At 47.1% G+C, this 25048-nt stretch overlaps 1 protein-coding gene across 5 annotated transcripts in view; it reads left to right on the top strand.

Moving 5' to 3' along the window:
- Nucleotides 1-25048, top strand: part of TENM1 (teneurin transmembrane protein 1) — a 1288567-nt gene that overhangs the window by 1085432 nt on the left and 178087 nt on the right. For all 5 annotated transcript variants that reach the window (XM_077285119.1, XM_077285117.1, XM_077285116.1 and 2 more), the window contains one exon: nucleotides 18259-18279. In XM_077285119.1, the coding sequence (XP_077141234.1) occupies nucleotides 18259-18279 (21 nt within the window). The remainder of the gene's footprint in view (nucleotides 1-18258; nucleotides 18280-25048) is intronic.

The raw sequence follows: 25048 nt of genomic DNA, 5'->3' as shown, positions 1-25048 counted from the left end.
GACTGTGCGGCGTCAGCTGATCCCTTATCGCATGCCACGGCCATGAAGCCGCACAGTCTGAAGAAGGCGGAAGGAGATGAAGGACAGGCGAACTTATGCACTGCTCATGCCCATCAATCACACCCTCGCAGTCCAAATAAATAAGACACCGAGGGGCGTTGTGTGGGTCAGGGCGGCCGCAGAGGCGCAGGCAGCCAAACAATGATGCCAGAAGACGGGCAGCGCTACCAAGGGGGTTGCAGCGTGTCATTACAAAGGAAAGTCACACCTCCGGGATGGTTAAATGGTCACACAGAGGACACATTTTAGACGTGTTTTCAGTTCCACATGTGCGAGGAGAATACGTTTATGAGCCACCTTGCACACATGCAGCATTACTGCTGTACAAGGTGGCTGGAAAACATACAAACGCCTGGGGGAGGGGGGACAGGTTCCCTTCAATTTCAGTTCTTGTGTCTGCGTGGCTGTTGCAGGACACGTTGCCGGCTGCACAGCAGGGGAACAGCTGGCGGTGCTGAACCCCACTGACACATTGGCGAGGTGTTTGGCTCTGTGCAGCCAGCACATCTGGACCCCAACTGGCGGTGTTAGAGCCCAGGGTCAGCAGGAGGAGGAGAGGGAGCGGAGTGTAGGACTAAGCCTAATTGAACCAATTTCAAAGGTAACCTTAAACCCCCCCCTCAGGTGTTCCAAAGTAGAAGAGCCACAGCTTATGCAGCAGTAGTGCTGCACAAGTCAAAGGTTGCTCTTTTAATTTTTCTCCTTGCACAGGCTGAATGAAACACGTATAACATTTAGCCCTTTATACAGTCAAACTGTGTTGGAGGCGCGAGTTCCCTTCGTAATGAGACGCAGCACAGATGTCAAGAATCCCACCTTGGTGCTGGGTGCAGCCTCCTGAGCGTTGTTATTTGCTGTACAGGAGTCTGCGCTGTCGTGTTATCCCTTGGCCTAGCGCTGTTAGCGCTGCCCATCTTCTGACATCATTTAATGTCGGCCGGTGCGGTTCGCGATGACCATGAATCCCAGCCCCGCAGTGTCTTAACATTGTTAAAACACTGCGGGGCTGGGATTCATGGCCTGGCGCAGTACATATGTTCACCTCTCACACTCGGGTCCTTACACCCGCTTCAGACTGTGCGGCGTCAGCTGATCCCTTATCGCATGCCACGGCCATGAAGCCGCACAGTCTGAAGAAGGCGGAAGGAGATGAAGGACAGGCGAACTTATGCACTGCTCATGCCCATCAATCACACCCTCGCAGTCCAAATAAATAAGACACCGAGGGGCGTTGTGTGGGTCAGGGCGGCCGCAGAGGCACAGGCAGCCAAACAATGATGCCAGAAGACGGGCAGCGCTACCAAGGGGGTTGCAGCGTGTCATTACAAAGGAAAGTCACACCTCCGGGACGGTTAAATGGTCACACAGAGGACACATTTTAGACATGTTTTCAGTTCCACATGTGCGAGGAGAATACGTTTATGAGCCACCTTGCACACATGCAGCATTACTGCTGTACAAGGTGGCTGGAAAACATACAAACGCCTGGGGGAGGGGGGACAGGTTCCCTTCAATTTCAGTTCTTGTGTCTGCGTGGCTGTTGCAGGACACGTTGCCGGCTGCACAGCAGGGGAACAGCTGGCGGTGCTGAACCCCACTGACACATTGGCTGGTGTATTTCTCTGTGCAGCTAGCTGTACCGGGCACCAACTGGCGGTGTTAGAGCCCAGGGTCAGCAGGAGGAGGAGAGGGAGCAGAGTGTAGGCCAAAGCCTGCACTGGCGGCAGCTTTGGGTCTGTTGTGTCTGCGTGGCAGTTGCAGGACACGTTGCCGGCTGCACAGCAAGGGAACAGCTGGCGGTGCTGAACCCCACTGACACATTGGCGAGGTGTTTGGCTCTGTGCAGCCAGCACATCTGGGCCCCAACTGGCAGTGTTAGAGCCCAGGGTCAGCAGGAGGAGGAGAGGGAGCGGAGTGTAGGTCGAAGCCTAATTGAACCAATTTCAAAGGTAACCTTAAACCCCCCCCTCAGGTGTTCCAAAGTAGAAGAGCCACAGCTTATGCAGCAGTAGTGCTGCACAAGTCAAAGGTTGCTCTTTTAATTTTTCTCCTTGCACACGCTAAATGAAACACATATAACATTTAGCCCTTTATACAGTCAAACTGTGTTGGAGGCGAGAGTTCCCTTCGTAATGAGACGCAGCACAGCTGGCAAAAATACCACCTTGGTGCTTGGCACGGCCTCCTGAGCATCGCATTTTGCTGTACAGGAGTCTGCGTTGTTGCGTTATCCCTTGGCCATGCGCTGCCCGTCTTCTGACATTATTTCATGTCGGCTGGTGCGGTTCGCGATGCCCATGAATCCCAGCCCCGCAGTGTCTTTACAGTGTTTCACACTGCGGGGCTGGGATTCATGGCCTGGCGCAGTACATAGGTTCGCCTCTCGCTCGTGTCCTTACACCTGCTACAGACTGTGCGGCGTCAGCTGATCCCTTATCGCATGCCACGGCCCTGAAGCCGCACAGTCTGAAGAAGGCGGAAGGAGCTGAGGGACAGCCTGGCGAAGATATGCACTGCTCATGCGCCCGTCAATCACACCCTCGCAGTCAAAATAAATAAGACACCGAGGGGCGTTGTGTCGGGCAGGGCGGCCGCAGAGGCGCAGCCAGCCAAACAATGATGTCAGAAGAAGGGCTGTGCTACCAAGGGGGTTGTTGCGTGTCATTACAAAGGAAAGTCACACCTCAGTGATGTTTTAATGGTCTCAGAGGACACATTGTAGACGTGTTCTGTTCCACGTGTGCAAGGAGAATAAGTTTATGAGCCACCTTGCACACATGCAGCATTACTGCTGTACAAGGTGGCTGTAAAACATACAAACACCTGGGGGAGGGGGGACAGGTTCCCTTCAATTTCAGTTCTTGTGTCTGCGTGGCTGTTGCAGGACACGTTGCCGGCTACACAGCAGGGGAACAGCTGGCGGTGCTGAACCCCACTGACACATTGGCTGGTGTATTTCTCTGTGCAGCTAGCAGTACCGGGCACCAACTGGCGTTGTTAGAGCCCAGGGTCAGCAGGAGGAGCAGGGGGAGCAGAGTGTAGGCCGAAGCCTGCACTGGCGGCAGCTTTGGGTCTGTTGTGTCTGCGTGGCTGTTGCAGGACACGTTGCCGGCTACACAGCAGGGGAACAGCTGGCGGTGCTGAACCCCACTGACACATTGGCGAGGTGTTTTTGTCTGTGCAGCCAGCACTTTCGGACAGCAACTAGCGGTGTTGGAGCCCGGGCTCTGCAGGTGGAGCAGAGTGTAGGCCGCAGCCTGCACTGGAGCAAGTTGAAAGGGAACCTTTAACCCCCCCCCCCCCCAGGCGTTTGTAGCTGAAAGAGCCATCTTGTACAGCACTAATGCTGGAAAAGGTAAACTTAGCTCTTTTAATTATGGTCCTTGCACATGCTGAACCTAACACTTTTGAAATGTGTCCCCTCACACGGTTAAACCGTCCGGTCGGTGGAACTTTCCTTTGTCATGTGACGCAGCACAGCCGTCATTCTTACCCCCTTGGCGCCGTGCGCCTCCTCCTCAGCGTTGTTTGAATCTGTCCCGGAGTCTGCGCTGTTATGTTATCCCTTGGCCAGGCACACTTAGCGCTGCCTGTCTTCTGACATCATTTGGTGTCAGGATGGCTGCGCCTGTGCGGCCGCGCTGGACGAGATCCCGCCTCGCTGTGTCATCTAATGTAATCACTCTGCGGACCTGTGATCCATGGGCATGAGCAGTGCATATCCTCGCCTCTCACTCCACTCCCTACGGCTTCTTCAGACTGTGCGGCGTCACGGCCGTGGTATGCTATTAGGGATCAGCTGACAGCGCACAGTCTGAAGAAGGCGTAGGGAGATGAGTGAGAGGCGGAGGTTCAGATATGCACTGCTAATGTCCATGGATCACAGGTCCGCAGTGGGATTAAATCAGAAGACACTGCGAGGCGGGATCTCGTCCAGCGCGGCCGCACAGGCGCAGCCATCCTGACACCAAATGATGTCAGAAGACGGGCAGCGCTAAGTGTGCCTGGCCAAGGGATAACATAACAGCGCAGACTCCGGGACAGATTCAAACAACGCTGAGGAGGAGGCGCACGGCGCCAAGGGGGTAAGAATGATGGCTGTGCTGCGTCACATGACAAAGGAAAGTTCCACCGACCGGACGGTTTAACCGTGTGAGGGGACACATTTCAAAAGTGTTAGGTTCAGCATGTGCAAGGAGCACGACGAAAAGAGGCACTTTTTCCCTTTGCATCATTACTGCTGCACAAGGTGTCTCCTTCAGTAACAAACGCCTGGGGGGGGGGGACAGGTTCCCTTAAATTTAACTTGTTGTGCCTGCGTGGCGGTCGCATGACACGTTGCCGTATACACAGCAGGGGAGCAGCAGGCATTACTGAACCCCACTAACACATTGGCGAGGTGTTTGGCTCTGTGCAGACAGCACTTCTGGACGGCAACTAGCGGTGTTGGAGCCCAGGGACAGGAGGAGGAGGAGGAGGTGGAGGAGATAGGAGGGATTGCCACACACACAGCTGGGGAACAGCTGACGTTACTGAACCCCAATAACAGAGGAGGGACTGTTGGGACTGTGCGGACAGCACTTCTGGACGGCAACTAGCGGTGTTGGAGCCCAGGGACAGGAGGAGGAGGAGGTGGAGGAGATAGGAGGGATTGCCACACACACAGCTGGGGAACAGCTGACGTTACTGAACCCCAATAACAGAGGAGGGACTGTTGGGACTGTGCGGACAGCACTTCTGGACGGCAACTAGCGGTGTTGGAGCCCAGGGACAGGAGGAGGAGGAGGAGGTGGAGGAGATAGGAGGTATTGCCACACACACAGCTGGGGAACAGCTGATGTTACTGAACCCCAATAACAGAGGAGGGACTGTTGGGACTGTGCGGACAGCACTTCTGGATGGCAACTAGCGGTGTTGGAGCCCAGGGACAGGAGGAGGAGGAGGAGGTGGAGGAGATAGGAGGGATTGCCACACACACAGCTGGGGAACAGCTGACGTTACTGAACCCCAATAACAGAGGAGCGACTGTTGGGACTGTGCGGACAGCACTTCTGGACGGCAACTAGCGGTGTTGGAGCCCAGTTACAGGAGGAGGAGGAGGAGGTGGAGGAGATAGGAGGGATTGCCACACACACAGCTGGGGAACAGCTGACGTTACTGAACCCCAATAACAGAGGAGGGACTGTTGGGACTGTGCGGACAGCACTTCTGGACGGCAACTAGCGGTGTTGGAGCCCAGGGACAGGAGAAGGAGGAGGAGGTGGAGGAGATAGGAGGGATTGCCACACACACAGCTGGGGAACAGCTGACGTTACTGAACCCCAATAACAGAGGAGCAACTGTTGGGACTGTGCGGACAGCACTTCTGGACGGCAACTAGCGGTGTTGGAGCCCAGTTACAGGAGGAGGAGGTGGAGGAGATAGGAGGGATTGCCACACACACAGCTGGGGAACAGCTGACGTTACTGAACCCCAATAACAGAGGAGGGACTGTTGGGACTGTGCGGACAGCACTTCTGGACGGCAACTAGCGGTGTTGGAGCCCAGGGACAGGAGGAGGAGGAGGAGGTGGAGGAGATAGGAGGGATTGCCACACACACAGCTGGGGAACAGCTGACATTACTGAACCCCAATAACAGAGGAGGGACTGTTGGGACTGTGCGGACAGCACTTCTGGACGGCAACTAGCGGTGTTGGAGCCCAGGGACAGAAGGAGGAGGAGGAGGTGGAGGAGATAGGAGGGATTGCCACACACACAGCTGGGGAACAGCTGACGTTACTGAACCCCAATAACAGAGGAGCGACTGTTGGGACTGTGCGGACAGCACTTCTGGACGGCAACTAGCGGTGTTGGAGCCCAGTTACAGGAGGAGGAGGAGGAGGTGGAGGAGATAGGAGGGATTGCCACACACACAGCTGGGGAACAGCTGACGTTACTGAACCCCAATAACAGAGGAGGGACTGTTGGGACTGTGCGGACAGCACTTCTGGATGGCAACTAGCGGTGTTGGAGCCCAGGGACAGGAGGAGGAGGAGGAGGTGGAGGAGATAGGAGGGATTGCCACACACACAGCTGGGGAACATCTGACGTTACTGAACCCCAATAACAGAGGAGGGACTGTTGGGACTGTGCGGACAGCACTTCTGGACGGCAACTAGCGGTGTTGGAGCCCAGGGACAGAAGGAGGAGGAGGAGGTGGAGGAGATAGGAGGGATTGCCACACACACAGCTGGGGAACAGCTGACGTTACTGAACCCCAATAACAGAGGAGCGACTATTGGGACTGTGCGGACAGCACTTCTGGACGGCAACTAGCGGTGTTGGAGCCCAGGGACAGGAGGAGGAGGAGGAGGTGGAGGAGATAGGAGGGATTGCCACACACACAGCTGGGGAACAGCTGACGTTACTGAACCCCAATAACAGAGGAGCGACTGTTGGGACTGTGCGGACAGCACTTCTGGACGGCAACTAGTGGTGTTGGAGCCCAGGGACAGGAGGAAAAGCAGAGGAACACAATGTAGGCCGAAGCCTGATTGGAGAAAGTCGAAAGGGAACCTTTAACCCCCCCCCAAGGCGTTTGTAGCTGAAAGAGCCAGCTTGTGCAGCACAAAAGATGCAAAAGGAAAAGGTGGCTCTTTTCATTGTGCTCCTTGCAAACACAGAACTAAACACTTATAAAATGTGTCCCCTGAAACCGTGAGACCGTCCCGGAGGTGGGACTTTCCTTCGTAATATGACGCAGCACAGCCGTCATTCTTACCCCCCCCCGGCTCCGTGCCACGGCTCCTCAGCGTTGTTTGATTCCGTCCCGGAGCCTGCGCTGTTATGTTATCCCTTGGCCAGGCACACTTAGCGCTGCCCATCTTCTGACATCATTTGGTGTCAGGCTGGCTGCGCCTGTGCGGACGCGCTGGCCGAGAGCCCGCCTCGCAGTGTCGTCTAATGTAATCCCACCGCGGGCCTGGGATCCATGGCCATGCGCAGTGCATATCCTCGCCTCTCACTCCCCTCCCTACGGCTTCTTAAGACTGTGCGGTCTCACGGCCGTGGCATGCTATTAGGGACCAGCTGACACCGCACAGTCTGAAGAAGCCATAGGGAGATGAGTGAGAGGTGGAGGTTCAGATATGCACTGCGCATGTCCATGGATCTCAGGCCCCCAGTGGGATTAAATCAGAAGACACTGCGAGGCGGGCTCTCGGCCAGCGCGGTCGCACAGGCGCAGCCATCCTGACACCAAATGATGTCAGAAGACGGGCAGCGCTAAGTGTGCCTGTTCAAGGGATAACATAACAGCGCAGGCTCCGGGACGGAATCAAACAACGCTGAGGAGCCGGGGCACGGCGCCAAGGGGGTAGGAATGACGGCTGTGCTGCGTCATATTACGAAGGAAAGTCCCACCTCCAGGACGGTTTTACGGTATCAGTGGACACATTTTATAAGTGTTAAGTTCTGCGTGTGCAAGGAGCTAAACAAAAATAGCTACCTTTTCCTTGTGCAGCATTACTGCTGCACAAGGTGGCTCTTTCAGTAACAAACGCCTTGGGGGGGGGGACAGGTTCCCTTACATTTCAGTTGTTGTGTCAGCGTGGCGGTCGCAGGACACATTGCCGGCTACACAGCTGGAGATCAGCTGACGTTACTGAAACCCAATAACACTGGGTCGTATGTTTTGACTGTGCAGACGGCACTTCTGAGCCTTAACTGGCGGTGTTGGAGCCCAGGAATTTAAGTTCAGGTGGTAGAAAGATGAACACAACAGGAGACCTGGATAACGTAGACAGTGACCTAATTATTTAATCAGGAAGAGGAGTGGCAAATTCCTGCGAGATCCAGGCCTTGTTCATTTTCAGGAAAGTAAGCCGGTCAACGTTATCGGAGGATAGTCGCATGCGACGGTCAGTTAGTACACCACCTGCAGCACTAAAGACACGTTCCGATAATACACTAGCCGCAGGGCAAGCCAGCACCTCCAATGCATACTGGCTTAGCTCTGGCCATGTATCCAGCTTTGAGACCCAAAACTTGAAAGGGGAAGAGCCGTCTGGGAGTACAGCAAGAGGGCAAGACATGTAGTCTGTCACCATCTGACGGAACCGTTGCCTCCTGCTGACTGGAGCCATCTGTGATGGTGTAGACTTTTGTGGCGGGCACAGAAAACTGTGCCACAGTTCGGCCATACTGGTCTTGCCTTGGGCAGAGGCACTGCTTCTGCTCCCTCTTTGTGCAGAGCCTCCACCACTGCCTGGAGGAACTGAGCTGCTTTGTAATGCACTAGCAGCACTTCTCTCAGTTGGAATGGAGAAGATGATGGAATTCACCAGTGTGTCTTGGTACTCCCGCATTTTTCGCTCCCGGTTCAACGGTGTGATGAGGCTTTCTACGTTGTCCCGGTAGCGAGGATCGAGGAGGGTGAACACCCAATAATCAGACATGTTGAGAATGTGGGCAATGCGGCGGTCGTTTCTCAGGCACTGCAGCATGTAATCCACCATGTGCTGCAGACTGCCAACTGCCCAAGAAATGCTGTCCCCTGCTGGAGGCGTGATCTCTGCCCGCTCATCATCACCCCACCCTCGCTGTACACACTGAGTACTGGACAATTGTGTAACTCCCTCCTCTGGACGGATGTCTTCCTCCTCCATTGACTCCTCCTCATCCTCCTCACAAACTGTCCCCTGCCTACGCATTTGTGAGGAACCACGTGGCGCTGACTGTCCAGAAGATGATGGAAATGGTGAATCCTCATCCTCCACCTCTTCCACAACATCATCCCTTAGCGCTTGCAGTGATTTTTCAAGCAGGCAGATAAGGGGGACAGTCATGCTGACTAGTGCATCATCTGCACTTGCCATCCGTGTGGAATAATCGAAGGGACGCAAAACCTGGCAGACGTCCTTCATAGTGGCCCACTCTGTGGTTGTGAAGTCTGAACGGCGCGGAGTGCAACTTCTTTGCGCCTGATGCAGCTGGTACTCCATTACAGCTTGCTGCTGCTCACACAACCGCTCCAACATATGTAACGTGGAATTCCACCTGGTAGGTAGGTCACATATGATGCGATGTTCCGGCAGGTGGTGTCGGCGCTGCAGAGCCGCAATGCGCGCTTTTGCCATGCTGGAACGCCGCAAGTGAGCACACTCTAGGCGGACCTTGTGCAGCAGTGCATCAAGATCCGGATAGTCCCTCAAAAAACTCTGCACGACCAAATTGAGCACATGTGCCAGACATGGGATGTGAGTGAGGTTGCCGAGGCCCAGAGCTGCCACCAGATTTCGGCCATTATCACACACTACCATGCCTGGCTGGAGATTCGCTGGCACAAACCACACATCGCTCTCCTGCTTGATGGCATTCCAGAGCTCCTGCGCTGTGTGGCTTCGATTCCCCAAAGAAATTAATTTCAAGACGGCCTGTTGACGTTTGGCCACGGCTGTGCTCATGTCGGTCATAACAGGTAAACGTTCATCACGGGTCCATGTGGAGGTGGACTGTGACGGCTCCTGCAGCGATGATTCTAAGGAACTGGTGTAAGAGGAGGAGTCAATGCGTACAGAATGGATTCCTGCAATCCTTGGAGTGGGCAGGACACGTCCTGCGCCACTCGCACGGTCTGTACCCGGCTCAACGACATTAACCCACTGGGCAGTGAGGGAAAGGTATCGCCCCTGTCCATGTTGACTGGTCCACGCATCGGTGGTGAGGTGGACCTTGCTACTGACGGCATTCAGTAGCGCGTGTTTTATGTGTCCCTCCACATGCTTGTGCAGAGCAGGGACGGCTTGCCTGCTGAAGTAAAAGCGGCTGGGCACATTGTACTGTGGGACTGCCAATGACATCAAGTCACGGAAGCTGTCAGTCTCCACCAGCCTGAATGACAGCATTTCCAGTGACAGAAGTTTGGCAATGCCTGCAGTCAGAGCCTGTGCTCGTGGGTGGTTTGACAAGAAAGGCCGCCTTTTCTCCCATGCCTGTACTACCGATGGCTGTAGACTGGGCTGGGAGTGTGTGGATGACTGGGAAAGTGGTGCTGTGGGTGGAATTACAGCGGGTCTCTGGACAACAAGGCCAGAGGTTCTTCCACGGCGATCCTGGGAGGAAGCCGAACCAGCTGCGTGTGAGCTGGAGGAAGAGGCAACACGAGCTGAAGAGGTGGTAGCTGCCGCTGTTGGTTGGCCTAGCTCTTCAGTGTGTTTTTCTAACTCCGCCGCGTGCCTGGTGCGCACATGCTTCCACATGTTGGAGGTATTGAGGTTGCTGACATTTTTCCCTCTTTTGACTATGTGATGACACACCTTGCATTTGACATAGCAAATGTCATCTGCAACTGTGTCAAAAAAGGACCAGGCACTGCAAGTCTTGGGAGCGCCCTTTTTGGCTTTTGGAAGAGACATGCTCCTAACGGGTGCCAAAGCGGAGGCTGCAGGATCCGCAGTCTTCCCCCTCCCTCTCCCTCTTTGGGCCGTACGGGGAATCTCTTCCTCAGAGCTGCTCCCACCACCTTCCTGTCCCTCACGCCAAGATGGGTCAAGGACCTCATCATCTACACTACCCTCTGCCCCCAAATGCTCCTCCTGGGTAGTCTCAGCAGCAGAGCACGCACCAGTAAGTGGCACCTGAGTGTCATCATCAGCTGATGCGGCCTGCGATGTGGTGACCGGAGCCACTGGCCCACCCGCCTCTTTAGAGGAAGAGAGAAAAAGCTGTTGGGCATCACTGCACCCTGCCTCTTCTTCCATTTCTCCAATGCTGCTTGGCTGGCCCCCTGTTTCCAAGCCAAGAGATTCAGAGAACAGAGGTAGAGACCGCTCCTGTCCTGGGCTCTCTGTCTGCCTGGGCAATTTGGCAGGTGGTGAAGAGACAGATGGCTGCTCTCCAGTGCTCTGTGTCTGAGAGGATGTGGCACTAATTGAAGTTGATGCATTAGCTGCCATCCATCCGACAACGGCTTCAATTTATTCTTCACGCAGCAGCGGTGTACGGCGCTCTGCGACAAAGCTGCGCATGAATGACTGTTCCCTGGTGAAAGTGGGTGCTGATGAGTCACCGGGGCCTGCAGCAGGCACAGAATCCCCACGTCCCCTCCCTGCTCCGCGCCCACGCCCACGTGCCTTACTCACTGCCTTCTTCATCTTGGTTGACTGATAAAGATAAGCAGAAAAGTACTAACGGCTTTGTGTGCTTATTCCTGAACAACTCCTAACAGGTATAAGAAACACTAATTTTCTAAAGTGTGGACTAGACTTTAATATGAGCTAATGTGGCCTACACAAATGTAAAGTGGTGTCACTGGTGTGTTTGGTGAACTTTATTAATTATTTATTGTTTGGGGGCTGAACTGACAACAGATAGAGCTGCAGTCACACGGAGACCGTGCAGACAGCCGTAAACGGCGCTGCAAGGCCCAAAAACCCTCCTCTACGTTATCCTATGTAGTGTTTTTCCACAAATTAGCTGGAGACGGGTGGAAAGACACTAATAGGAATTTTTTGAAAAAATGTGCAGCAGCCTGCACTACTTAAAACAAAAGGAAAATTGATTTTGCGGTATGACGCAGTGAAGAACCCTGAGCTGGAGACAACCAGGCTATGGCTGCTCACAGACTACAGGGCGAGCTGCAGTCACACGGAGACCGTGCAGACAGCCGTAAACGGCGCTGCAAGGCCCAAAAACCCTCCTCTACGTTATCCTATGTAGTGTTTTTCCACAAATTAGCTGGAGACGGGTGGAAAGACACTAATAGGATTTTTTTGAAAAAATTAGCAGCAGACTACACTATTTGGAAAAAAAAAAAAAAAGAACAGTATGAGGCAATGAACCACCCTCCCTGAACTGAATACAACCAGCTATGGATGGCCTATGTGGCTGCACTCAGACTAGAGAGTGGGCTGCACTCACACACACACACACACACAGACCTTGCAGATCGCTGTGAAAACAGCTCTACAAGGCAAAAGCAAGGTGATTAGTAGGTGAACACAGCGGTTGCTAAATTAGCCTTGGAAAAGCACAAAGAAGCAAATCGCTATCTCTAAACTGGCCCTCAGTCAGCAAACAGCGTCCTGTCACTAACTGAATTCACAGCAGAGTGAGCGCAAAATGGCGCCAGCGACTTTTAAACTGCATCATGACATCATTTCAGCAGCCAATCACAGCCTTGCCAGTAGTTTCAGGCCCTCCATGCTGAACAGGATGTGCCCACACTTGGAATCAGTCTCATTGGCTGATTTCGTACAAAGTTGTGCAGTTTGAATCCTGGGAACTTCCGATTCCGGTATCCGATACGCGGCAGATACCCGATACTTGCGGTATCGGAATGCTCAACACTAATTATTATATTAGCAAATAAGTAATTATATATTAGCCCAGAGAACACACATATCTAAAATGCTAGTGAGTGGGGCTACATTTCTGTAGTCAGGTTCTTTACAAGTGCTTCAGCCTCTTATGACCATGGATTGTATGTTATGTTGTATTGTCCCTAAGTTGGAGATTACATTAATTGTTTTATTATCCTATTTTTTCATGAAATATGTCTTCTATTCTATGCTATTGGGACACACTATAGAGTTAACCCTACCACTTACCTGGCTGGAAATATTTAAGTGGATGGAGTTTAGGTTATAAAATGCTGCAGCCCTGGTTGCTAGATTAGAGTAGTAGCAGTGAGGCCACCACAGCAGGATCCCTTGTTCCATAGACCAACACAGCAGAATTATCTGAAGAAAATGTAATCGTTATGCCTGCTAACCACTTTGTGACTACAGACTTGTGAATCCTCATATCGGGCACACTACGAGGATTCTCCGGAGCTGACGTTGGGAGAGGTGGGCAAGTGACCGGAAGTATGGGATTTCCATACATGCAGTCACATGCCGACTAGACGTGGGTGACCTCACTCAATGCAAGTGTATTGAGCAAGGCCAGATACGTCTAGTTGGAATGTGACCATACGTATGCAAATCGGGATTACATGACCGCCTGCTCCCAATGCCGGCACCAGAGAATCGTCATAGCGCCCAGTGTGCACACTGTGAGGATTCACAAGTCTGTAGTCCCATAGTGTAACTGCAGACTTGTACCACAAGACCTGACAACCGCTCTGACATATGCATCCGTATTAACCAGATGTGTAACCATCAAGCTTCTTGTACCACCATTTGCTGTTCTGTATCTGGTGCTATAAAGTTATTACTGTTTTACAACACTGCTGACTCTCTAGTTTCCTTTCTATATCACTATCATGATGTGGGCCACTGACCATCCAGCTATGAAGGAACGGTAATTGCTGGCATCACCCCCCACACATTCATCACATCATGTGCCCATCAGTATGCTAGTCACCAGGCACGGCCACCATCGATGACACGAGGCATCCAACCCATGGCCAATTTATTGTCTATTCTGCGCATTGCCATGCTACATCCTAGCAATCTGCCAGAAACCACCTTCAATAATTCCAGCTTCCATTCTCAGATCAGGAGTGTCTGCACTATAAAAAAGAAGTTGTTAAAAACTGCTTCAAACGCTGTGAATTCTATAATATTGCTGTATATAGGAAATAAAAGTAGACACAGTACAGTAATTTTGTAAGTAATTTATCAACCAAAGTATTCAAAATAATCGTAGCATGAAACACAATATTTCCAATTAATGCATGAATGGTTCATTTAGCATTTTTACAGTACCTAATTTTACATGTTCAATATTACCCAACTCAATCAGATTTTTGCCTCTGGTGATAAAGAACTTTCATAAATACTCACGTGAATACACTGTACTTTCTCAAGCAGAACAAACAGCAACACGAGATTACATTTCATGCAGTCTTGATATTGTTTTTGTATAAATAAGTAAATGAATGTGAACTTGTACTAAGCAATGCAATTATTTGTTAATGACGAGACACTGGTATGGTTCTCGTAACACTAATTTAACATTTTTTGCAGTGCACTTTCTAAACAAGATGTTAAATCTAGAAAGTATATCCTGGGGCTAAGTGTCAAAATAAGTAAAATTAGCATTTCTAGCACTGTACACAGCAGAGTAGAAAGTAATCAGTTCTCTGTCAACATATTGCCTTTGTATTAGTGGTGCTAATGAAACACCAATGAAAACTCAGTGGAATTGAACCTTATTACTGAGCACAGGGAAAGTTTCTCAAAACGAAACTGCAAAGACAGAAAAGGTCTATCGACAAGGAATTTGTTTAGTTAGAGATGTGAAGAATTCCTAGCATCATGTAAAATTGTCCCTATTGAGAAAATTTTTGTTTTTGTGCTTTTGATTTTTTTCCTACTCCTTTTTCATGAGCTATAACTTTTTCAAGTTTCCATTGACATAACGCTATTAAGTTCTGTTTTCTTGCAGGACACCATTCATTTTACCATATAAAATATTGGGGTGAAATTTAAAAAAAAACTATGTAGTTAAAAATGACCACATAACATGATTCTTCCGAACAGAACGTTCATGGTGATCCCTAACTTGTTTTTATTTTGTTTTGGGGTTTTTTATAACAGTGGTAGAACACAAATTCTGAACTTTTATTTTTAAAAAAATTAGCTTTCCTTACCGTTTTTTCAACAACCAAAATTTTTGCATTTTACTGTCGAAGGAGCTGAATGAATGTTTGATTTTTGCATTTTGAGTTATGGATTTTATTGGTAACATTTTAGGGCGCATATACTGTTTGGATTATTGCTTAATGTATCTTGTGGTGTCTTAAAACAGCTTTCCTTGCATCATTTACCTAATGTGTTAAATAATTGTTTATATTAATGGATCAGACATTTACAGATATGGAAACACCAAATATGTTTCCATTATTTTTTTATTTTTATTTTTTTTGCATTGGGAAAAGGGGAGTAATTCAAACTTTTATTTTTTTAATATTTTTAAAATCTTTTTTGACACTTCTTTCTAAATGCCATTGAAGGAGTTGAACCTGTGATAATTTTAATGCTTGAACTACCATTGTTTTGGTGAAAATGAGGGTCCAAAGGTCACAACAATAGAGGGGCCTTCATTACATGCTTGAGTGCTATGGTAATCCATCAGGATACAATGAACAAGATTGACATTGGCATTTGAATGGTTAAAGAGCAGTAGTAAGAACTATCTCTGATCACTGCTGCTAGAAACCCATGCTAGCTATATAGCTAAATTGGAACCCATCATATAGGTTGTGGGCTCAGCTCTCTGTTCCCGTACAATACACCCGCACCTGACATAGAACATAAGATCGGACTTAAAGGAAACTTGTCAGCAGATTTTGCCATTATAAGATGCGGCCACTGCCTTTCAGGGCTTATCTACAGCATTCTATAATGCTGTAGATAAGCCCCTGGTTTGACCTGCAAGAGAAGAAAACTAAGTTATATTATACTCACCCAGGGGGCGGTCCGGTCTGATGGGTGTCACAGGTCTGGGTCTGGCGCCTCCCATCTTCTTACGACACCACCCTGCTGCTTCTTCATCACTCCCCGGGATTGTGCTACTGCACAGCCGTACTTCTCTGCCCTGTTGAGGCCAGAATAATGTACTGTTGCGCAGGCGCTGGGCCTCTCTGATCTTTACCTGTATGAATAGACTTTTAGAATGAATAGACTGTAGTCTTATTTAGTGCTACAATTCTTTTTTGTTTTATTTTTCTTTTGTAGGGTCCTTTTAAATGGGCTAAAACACTTTTGTAACTGCTTCATTATCAGTATTGGTGGAGATCCCAAAGGTCAGACCTCTATCAAGATTGTAGGGTGGTAATAACCCTTTAAGGTGAAGGGAGATTCAATAATCTGCCCTAAGCTCTTTTGAGTAGGTTAGCACTACAGCCTTGTAGCACTGGGGCCTGAGTTCAAATCCCACCAAGGACAACATCTGCAAAGAGTTGCATGTTCTCCTCGTGTTTGAGAGGGTTTCCTCCCACACTCCAAAAGACATACTGATTGGAAAGTTAGGTTGTGAGCCCCATTAATTATGAGTATGTAAAGCTCTGCGGAAAAAGAGAATGCTATATAACAAAGCTAAATAAATAATTGTCAACATATTCTCAAAAAATGTTTTGCAAAGATTAAATTATGGACAGACAACTAGTCCAATCTGCCCCAAACTAAGTATTAATTTAAGTCTTTTCAGGCCACTGCTAGAGTGATGTCAAATTTCTGTGAACAACAGCTCAGCTTTATATCAATTGCAAAGTTTTCAACCTCACATACAAACAAGAAACAGTTAAACCAAATAGAACGGTGTAATGCCAAATAATTCTACTGAATTTTAATATATTTCTTATAACAATATTTGACATCCATAATTAATAATAATGTGGCATTCTCATTTAAGCATCACTAAATGCAGAAAATATAGACGAGTTGAAAAATTCCCCCATACCGAGTGTTATAATGTGGAAAGTTTTTCTCACATTTCTAACCCATTAATTTCAACTTAGTTTTGTATTTGCCCACTGGGAGAATTATAATCATATGTGCTGATTCCGTGAATATTTCACTTTTCTGGTAAGCTAGTTGTATTTTTCTGTGAACTCTAAAATCTGAAGAGATCTTTTAAAGCATACCCACTCTTGGCAAATTTGTTGCAGAAGCTTCTGAAAATTAGTTCTATCTAATTAGGATTGTGCTTGCAGTATGTGAATTGCTTTCTGCAAACCACATGTATATGAATGCGACACATTTGCAGAGTGTGAATATACCCATATAGGCACCTGATAATATGAAAAACTACAATAAGCCAAGGTCAAAAAGTACAGTTTGGTTACATTTTTAAAGAGGTTGTCTGGGCATAAAATATTGATCACCTATCTTTAGGCTAAGTCATCAGCTATTATTAGCTACGATGGCAACCAAATGTAGACACTGATAGAAGCAGCGCAGAACAGCTCTGGCTAGTGAGCGCTGCAGAGCAGATCCTATTCAGATAATGCTTCACTACTTAAAGAGATTTTCCTCTTTCACTAAATTCCTGCCCACATGCTCAGGTGTGGAAAAAACTAAGGCCCTGATTTATCAACGCCAGCATGAGAATATGAGACTCCTGATTCATTAAGAGTAGTGATGAGCGAGTTTTCCGAGCATGCTTGGGTGTTCTCTGAGTATTTTGGGCTTGCTCGTAGATTATGGTTTTGTCTCCGCAGCTGCATGATTTGCGGCTGCTAGACAGCCTGAATACATGTGGGGATTCCCTAACAAACAGGCAATCCCTGCATGTGTTCAGGTTGTCTAACAGCTGCAAATCATGCAGCTGCGGAGACAAAAACATAATCTAAGAGCACGCCCAAGATACTCGAAGAAGACATGCTCAGAAAACTCAAGTAACGAACACACTCGCTCATCACTAATTAAGAGGAATCAAATCTTACTCCAGGTGATGACTGCCCACCGCTCATCATAAATTACAAAAAGGGGGTCGCCATGCCCCCATCCCAACTTTGTTGGAACAACTGGGAAAAAGTAGTATGAAAATGCAAAAAGTTGCAAAACTTTTTAGCAAGCCTAATGTTGAGCATACATTTTACAACTTTTCAAAGCTTTTTACAACACTTTTCTGTAGTAAATAGATTGATGAATTGGGGCAAAGTGATCTTTAGTTATCCTCTTATGTTTAAGAGCCATGTCTTTTATGCTCCCTGGGTCTCTGCGGTTTGATTGCAGTGGTTTAATCAGGTCACCAATACTGCTGCCAGTCACTGAGCTCAGCATCTACATTGGTAGTGCCTTTGACCTCCGTGATCAGCTACCGCGCTGTCAACATGACTTATTACTGCAGCCAAACATCAAGACCTGGGCGGCGGAAAGATACAGCTAATGAAATTTAAAGCCCAATTTGTTTAGTTACAGTGGGGAAAATAAGTATTTGAGACACTGACGATTTTGCAAGTTTTCCCACCTAGAAAGAATGGAGAGGTCTGTAATTTTTATCTTAGGTACACTTCAACTGAGCATGACAGAATCTACAAAAAAAACTGAAAATCGCATTGTATGATTTTTATGTAATTAATGCCATTTTTTTCATCAATGTGGTTACATTCATTAATGTACAAGACATCTCTTTTGTGATGTATTTCATTCAGTAAATATTCCCCTTTTTTAACTAACTCATTTGCTTGTTGTTTATTTTTTATGCACTAAACTAATATTATTTTCTTTTTCTTCCTCTGTTACTGCGGACTTGATTTATTACATCAGAAACAGGGACACGAGACACAGGTAAGTGAATCAACGGTGAAGTCATTTGTAACTATTGATTTACAATAAGAAAAAAAAATTCAACGGGTGCAATATATTAATAAACTGGTCAAGAGTTGAACAAATGTGAACATGAGCAGTATTCGAGGCAATTAGGGGATTGTATCTAATTCCGCTTCATTGACTGGCTTTATGTGTAAGATTAAGCCATTATGTTTGTTTCCATCAATCAATCATTTATATAATGTGTCCTCCAACATCACTGCATTAGGCATTAGCTCAGGTTTCTCTGCAGGATGCAACGTTCTAGGCCTGTTCACACCATGTTCATGAGATGTATTGGGTGCACTTTACGTGTTTCCGAGTCAGTAACCATATGACTCAGGTGAAACATATGCCTAATAGATATATTTTCAGCATGGCATATATCCAGTGAATAAAACTCTATAAGCAAATTCGATCACCACACTGGGAACATAGCATCCAAACACATCTAATATGTGAAGAAACACTTCCGTTTGTGCCTTTTAGCTTTTTAGAAATGATTAAAACCAGAAATATCAATTATTTCTTTAATGGTATTTTCCAAGACTAAGATATTGATGAATTATAGACAATGCTCACACGTCCATTTAAATCGGAAAAGTGCTATCCGTGATTTTGTTTGTTTTTTTGCACTTGTACCTATGTTATTCTACCAGGCTGTGAACATGTCTGATTTTTTCTTCAGAGCAAGTGATCCGAGGAAACAATCATTGACATGCAGTATTTTGATTTGAGTGACAGATTAAGATTGGCAATGCAAGTTTATGAGTCCATGGAAAACATTGGACCGCACCCTGATGTGGTCAGATTTTCGCTCACTGGATGCAGAAGGTGAAGAAACTTTTTGCTTCTTTATCTCCAGCTTCAAGCAAAACGGTTCCCACTCTGATAAAGCTCTGATCACAGTCTGAGTAACATAATTGGACTGATTTTCTTGGATGGAGAGAAAACAGATGTGTGACTGTATCCTTAGTATAGGTCATCAATATCAGAGCAATGAGGGTTCAAGAACCAGCAATCCCCGGAAGTTCACAGAGAACAGTGTGGAGACACCACAACTCAGTATACTTTATAGTAGTTGTGTTTCTTGGGTACCACAGATCAGCTGAGCTCAGAGGTGAACTAATCTGCCAAAGTGTGTATATATACACATACAGGTGCTCACAAAATTAGAATATCATCAAAAAGTCAATTTATTTCAGTTCTTCAATACATAAAGTGAAACTCATATATTCTATAGAGTCGTTACAAACAGAGTGATCAATTTCAAGTGGTTTTTTTTGTTAATGTTGATGATTATGGCTTACAGCCAATGAAAACCCAAAAGTAATTATCTCTGTATATTAGAATAATTAACAAAAACACCTGCAAAGGCTTCCTAAGCGGTTAAAAAGGTACCTACAGTAGGTCTGTTTCAGTAGGCTCCACAATCATGGGGAAGACTGCTGATTTGTCAGATTTCCAGAAGGCAGTCATTGATACACTCCACAAGGAGGGTAAGCCACAAAAGATCATTGCTAAAGAAGCTGGCTGTTCACAGAGTGCTGTATCCCAGCATATTAATGGAAAGTTGTGTGGAAGGAAAAAGTGTGGTGGAAAAATGTGCACAATCAACCGATTGAACCGAAACAATCAATCAAAGGAGTAGATTGCTGGAGTCATTGCTTCAAGAGCCACCACACACAGATGGATCCAAGACATGGGTTACAAGTGTCGCATTCTTTGTGTCAAGCCACTCATGACCAATAAACAATGCCAGAAACGTCTTACCTGGGCCAAGGAGAAAAATAACTGGACTGTTGCTCAGTGGTCCAAGGTGTTGTTTTCAGATTAAAGTACATTTTGCATTTCATTTGGAAATCAAGGTCCCAGAGTCTAGAGAAAGAGTGGAAAGGCAAATAATCCAAGCTGCTTTAGGTCTAGTGTATAATACAAAATCTTTAGAACAGAACACATCATATAACAAATGGTCCTAAGTAGGGTTGAGCGAAACGGATCGTTCATTTTCATAAGTCGCCGACTTTTGGCAAAGTCGGCGTCTCATGAAACCCGACCCGATCCCTGTGTGGGGTCGGCCATGCGGTACGCGATCTTGGCGCCAAAGTCGCATTTCGTATGATGCGTTTAGCGCCATTTTTTCAGCCAATGAAGGAGTGTGGGCAGAGTGATGACATAGGGGTTAGGGGCGTGCACGGCTATCATCATTTTATCGCTTGTGCGCAGTAGGGATTTGCAATGTGTAACACGAGATTTTCTGTGCTGGGACGGAGGGGAATATGGGACGGAGGGGAGAGAGAGAGAGAGAAAAAAAAAAAAAAAAAATCCCCATTGACGTGCATAGGGTTTCGTGTTCCGGCCGATCCTCGACTTTTCGCAGTAATCGGCCGATTTTGCGAGACTCGACTTTTCAAAAAGTTGGGTTTCACAAAACATGACTCGACCCTAAAAAGGTCAAGGTCGCTCAACCCTAGTCCTAAGTAGGGTTGAGCGACTTTTGACTTTTTAGGATCGAGTCGGGTTTCGTGAAACCCGACTGTCTCGAAAGTCAGATAGTGTGAAATCGGCCGATTATTGTGAAAAGTCGGGGGGCCGACCGAAACACGAAACCCAATGCAAGTCAATGGGGATTTTTTTTTTTTTTGTCTCTCTCTCTCTCTCTCTCTCCTCCGTCCCTGCAAAGTTTGTGTTTCACTGTGCAAATCGCTATATCCCAAACGTTAAGATGGTGGTTTTACCCCCTGTGACGCCGCACAAAGCAAGCCGGAACCTATGTCATCACGCTGCCCACACTCCTTCATTGGCTGCAAAAATGGCGGGGAAAGCGTCATATGAAACATGACTTTGGCGCGAAGATCGCCGACCGCATGGCCGATCCCACAGTGGGATCGGGTCGGGTTTCATGAAACCCGACTTTGCTGAAAGTCGGCGACTTTTGAAAATGTCCAAACCGTTTCGCTCAACCCTAGTTCTAAGTCTATGTAGTTGTACAAGTCTACTCAGTTTCCATTCACTTTAATAAGGTAGGATATCATTGGCCAACTCCTTTAATTACTCAAGTTCAAGAAACACACAAATTGAAGCAAGATATTTTTTTTTTAAAGCTGCTAACTCACCTTTCCTGGGTCCAACACTGATTCTGAGACTTTGCTCTTTATTGTCTCTTTATTGTCTGTTATTGTCTGCAGCGCTGACGTTGACAACAATGCAGCCAATAACTGAGCTCGGCGGCTCTGCCCAAGTTGTCGGCATGATCCACACTGATTTGCTGAGCTCACGGATTGTGCTGATTGCGTGACCTCAGCGCCGCAAACAAAAACAAACACCAGGAGCAGTGGCAGAGACTCAGGGTCTGACCCGGGGAGAATGGGTAAAGCCCTGCAGTAGGCTAAAAGGATTTTTTTGAACCCGGGAAACCCCTATAAAGTGCATTGTAACATGTTTTCAAGATGATTGCATGTTATTGGAGTGAACTATTTAATTGAAAAGTCTGTAGTTAAAGTATCTTTCAGATTTTAGTTTACTGTCCAGGGAATTAGCTAAAAGTAACAATTCATAGATCATTATTTCTTGTGACCTTTTAGCTAGTGGTGATTGTCCTGCATGTTCCATGTTCACAAATTTTCATTATCATACATAATGGCAAACTGCTGCTTCACATTGTTAAAATTAGAAAATGTAAACCCAATGGTGAAGCAATGACTCAATGTACCAAACAGCTACTAAGCACCTGACAGTTTCCTACTGCTGGCAAAGATTAAAACGTTTGGCAGAAAAGCAGGCCTCCTAATTGTAAGCACGTCATCTCCATGACAACATCAATCAATGCTCTGGAGTTGAACGTAGAAATATATTTTTTTCAGCCTTGAGTTTTAACGTCTCTATAAACTAATTCGTGTGAATTTACTAAAACGTCTTGTCTATGGTAGAATAGTTTATCTAGCTATCATAGCATTTGATCAGTTGTAGTTCATTTTGAAAGTTTCAGACCTGGTTATATATGGATCTACTTATGACCACTTCAAAGAGAACCTTTCACCAGTGGTGATGATAAAACAGAGGATGGAACGGTGCTTTTAAAAAGGTCTAAGATGTGGAACTCCGTAACCATGTTAAAGGGTGTCCTAACCACAGACTGATCACAAAATGACCTCTTGCTATCTGTAGGATACAGAAGGTCATTAATATGAAATTTTTGGGGAGTCTGATGCTTGACATCTCCATTGATCAGCTGATCTCAGCTCTTCCTGTGGTCCGATTTAAGCAAAGTACAAAGCAGAACTTCGTAGCTCTGTACATTATGTAGTGGTCATTGATTATGGTAGTTTCTTTTCCATTCATTTCCATTCAGCCAATGCTGAAGTCAATATCAGTTAAATAGGTGGGGGTACAGGGTGAGGGACCATTCCTAATCTCATTGTGATGACCTGACCTATATACAGTATACATCAATGTGTAAGTCCCAAACCACCCCTTTAAAGTGTTGTTCTCATGTTTGTGTTTTAGGAGTTAACCATCCAGCTTCCTGCTTGCTGAGGTGAATTGCACTCTTGATTAATTTTGCAAGTTCAGATCAGTGGCATTTTCGGGCCATTAGCCCAAGTTGTTCACTCTCCCATGCTGCAGGCACAGCCAACTTTGCCTCTGCAGTATGGAAGGTACAAAGAGGCAGTAAAGCTGGACGGATCCATTTAGCCTTAGAGCAGCACAAGAAAGCTATATGGCAAAAAGTTTGCAATTATGTGTCTCTTGCATAATCACCATAGCATTAAAGGCCACCATCCTATTACACTGACAAAAAATTGTCCTAGAATGTTTGTAGACATACCTGTGAGCATGTGCAGTAGGAAGCTCCTCCACTGTGATCTGAAGATACTTATAACATGTAATGTCATTTAGAAAGACAGGGGGTACAGCAGTGTGAGCAGCCTCTTCTTATCTCAGCACCCCTGGTATCTTCAGTTTTTGATAAGGTGGACAGGGTGGACAGCAGTGTGAACAGGCTCTTCTTGTCTCAACACCCCAGGTATCTTCAGTATTTGATAAGATAGATAGGGTGGACAGCAGTGTGAACAGCTTCTACATATCTCAGCACTCCTGGTATCTTCAGTATTTGATAAGATAGGGTGGACAGCAGTGTGAACAGCTTCTACTTATCTCAGCACCCCTACTATCTTCAGTATTTGATAAGATAGACAGGGTGGACAGCAGTGTGAACAGCCTCTTCTTATCTCAGCACCTCGGGTATCTTCAGTATTTGATAAGATAGACAAGGTGGACAGCAATGTGTGACAGCATTTTCTTACCTCAGCAACACTGCTATCTAAAGTATTAGATCTTGAAGACATGGTGGACAGTAGTGTGGTCAGTCTCTTCTTACCTCTGCACCCCTGCTATCTCCAGTATTAGATCAAGTAGAGAGGGTGGACAGCAGTGTGAGCAGCCACCTCTGGTGTCTCTTGTATTACATAAGATATACAAGGTGGACAGCAGTAAAAGGAGCTTATTCTTACTTCAGCACCCCTAGTATCTCAAGTGTTAGATCAGGTAGACAGAATGGACAACAGTATGAGCAGCCTCTGTCTACATCAGCACTATTGGTGTCTCCAAATAGACAGGTTAAACAGCGGTGAGAGTAGCCTCTTCTGTTGTGAATTCTGTTCTCGAACTCCCTCTGGTGGTTATGAATGGTACTTTGGCGAGTTCTGTCCATGGACTCCCTCTGGTGGCTGTGAGTGGAGCTGCTGGTTCTGAGGTTCCTTCCTCAGCTGACCTCGTTTAGTCCTAGGCTGGCTGCTCTATTTAACTCCACTTAGATCGTTACCTGATGCCAGCTGTCAATGTCCTAATACTGGTTCAGTTCTCTCTTGGATCTTTCAGATGACCTGTCTACTCCAGCAAAAGCTAAGTCCCTGCTAGCTTATTTGTTTACCACTGTTTTCTTGTCCAGCTTGCTATCATGATTTTGCCTTGCTAGCTGGAAGCTCTGGGATGCAGAGTGGCACCTCCACACCGTGAGTCGGTGTGGGGTCTCTTTTGCACACTCTGCGTGGTTTTTTGGTAGTTTTTTATGCTGACCGCAAAGATACCTTTTCTATCCTCAAGTCTGTTTAGTTAAGTCTGGCCTCCTTTGCTGAAACCTATTTCATTCCTGTGTTTGTGACTTCCATCTTAACTCACAGTCAATATGTGTGGGGGGCTGCCTTTTTCTTTGGGGAATTTCTCTGCGGCAAGTTAGGCTTTATTTTCTATCTTTAGGGGTAGTTAGCTCTTAGGCTGTGAAGAGGTGTCTAGGCAGAGTCAGGTATGCTCCACGGCTATTTCTAGTTGTTGTGATAGGATTAGGGGTTGCGGTCAGCAGAGCTCCCACTTCCCAGAGCTTGTCCTGTATTACTAGTTTGCTCATCAGGTCATTCCTAGTGCTCCTAACCACCAGGTCATCATAACAGTACAGCTGGCGCGTAAAGTGTTAATGCATCTCAATAGAGGGATAAAAGAAGTTCTGAGACCATTTTTTTTTTTTTTCCTCTGCAGCGTGTTTTGTTTTTCTTTTCCCCTAAATCTCTGGGTGGTTCAGGACACTGGTGTAGATATGGAGATTCAAGGTCTGTCCTCTTGTGTGGATCAACTCACTGCAAGGGTTCAAGGCATTCAAGATTATGTAGTTCAGAACCCGATGTTAGAACCCAGAATTCCAATTCCTGATTTGTTTTCTGGGGATAGATCTAAGTTCCTGAATTTCAAAAAT

This window comes from Ranitomeya variabilis, chromosome 2 (assembly GCF_051348905.1).
Source record: "Ranitomeya variabilis isolate aRanVar5 chromosome 2, aRanVar5.hap1, whole genome shotgun sequence".
Classification (NCBI taxonomy): Eukaryota; Metazoa; Chordata; class Amphibia; order Anura; family Dendrobatidae; genus Ranitomeya; species Ranitomeya variabilis.
The sequence above is the reverse complement of the archived record's forward strand: the minus strand, read 5'-3'. Positions and strand labels throughout refer to the sequence as shown.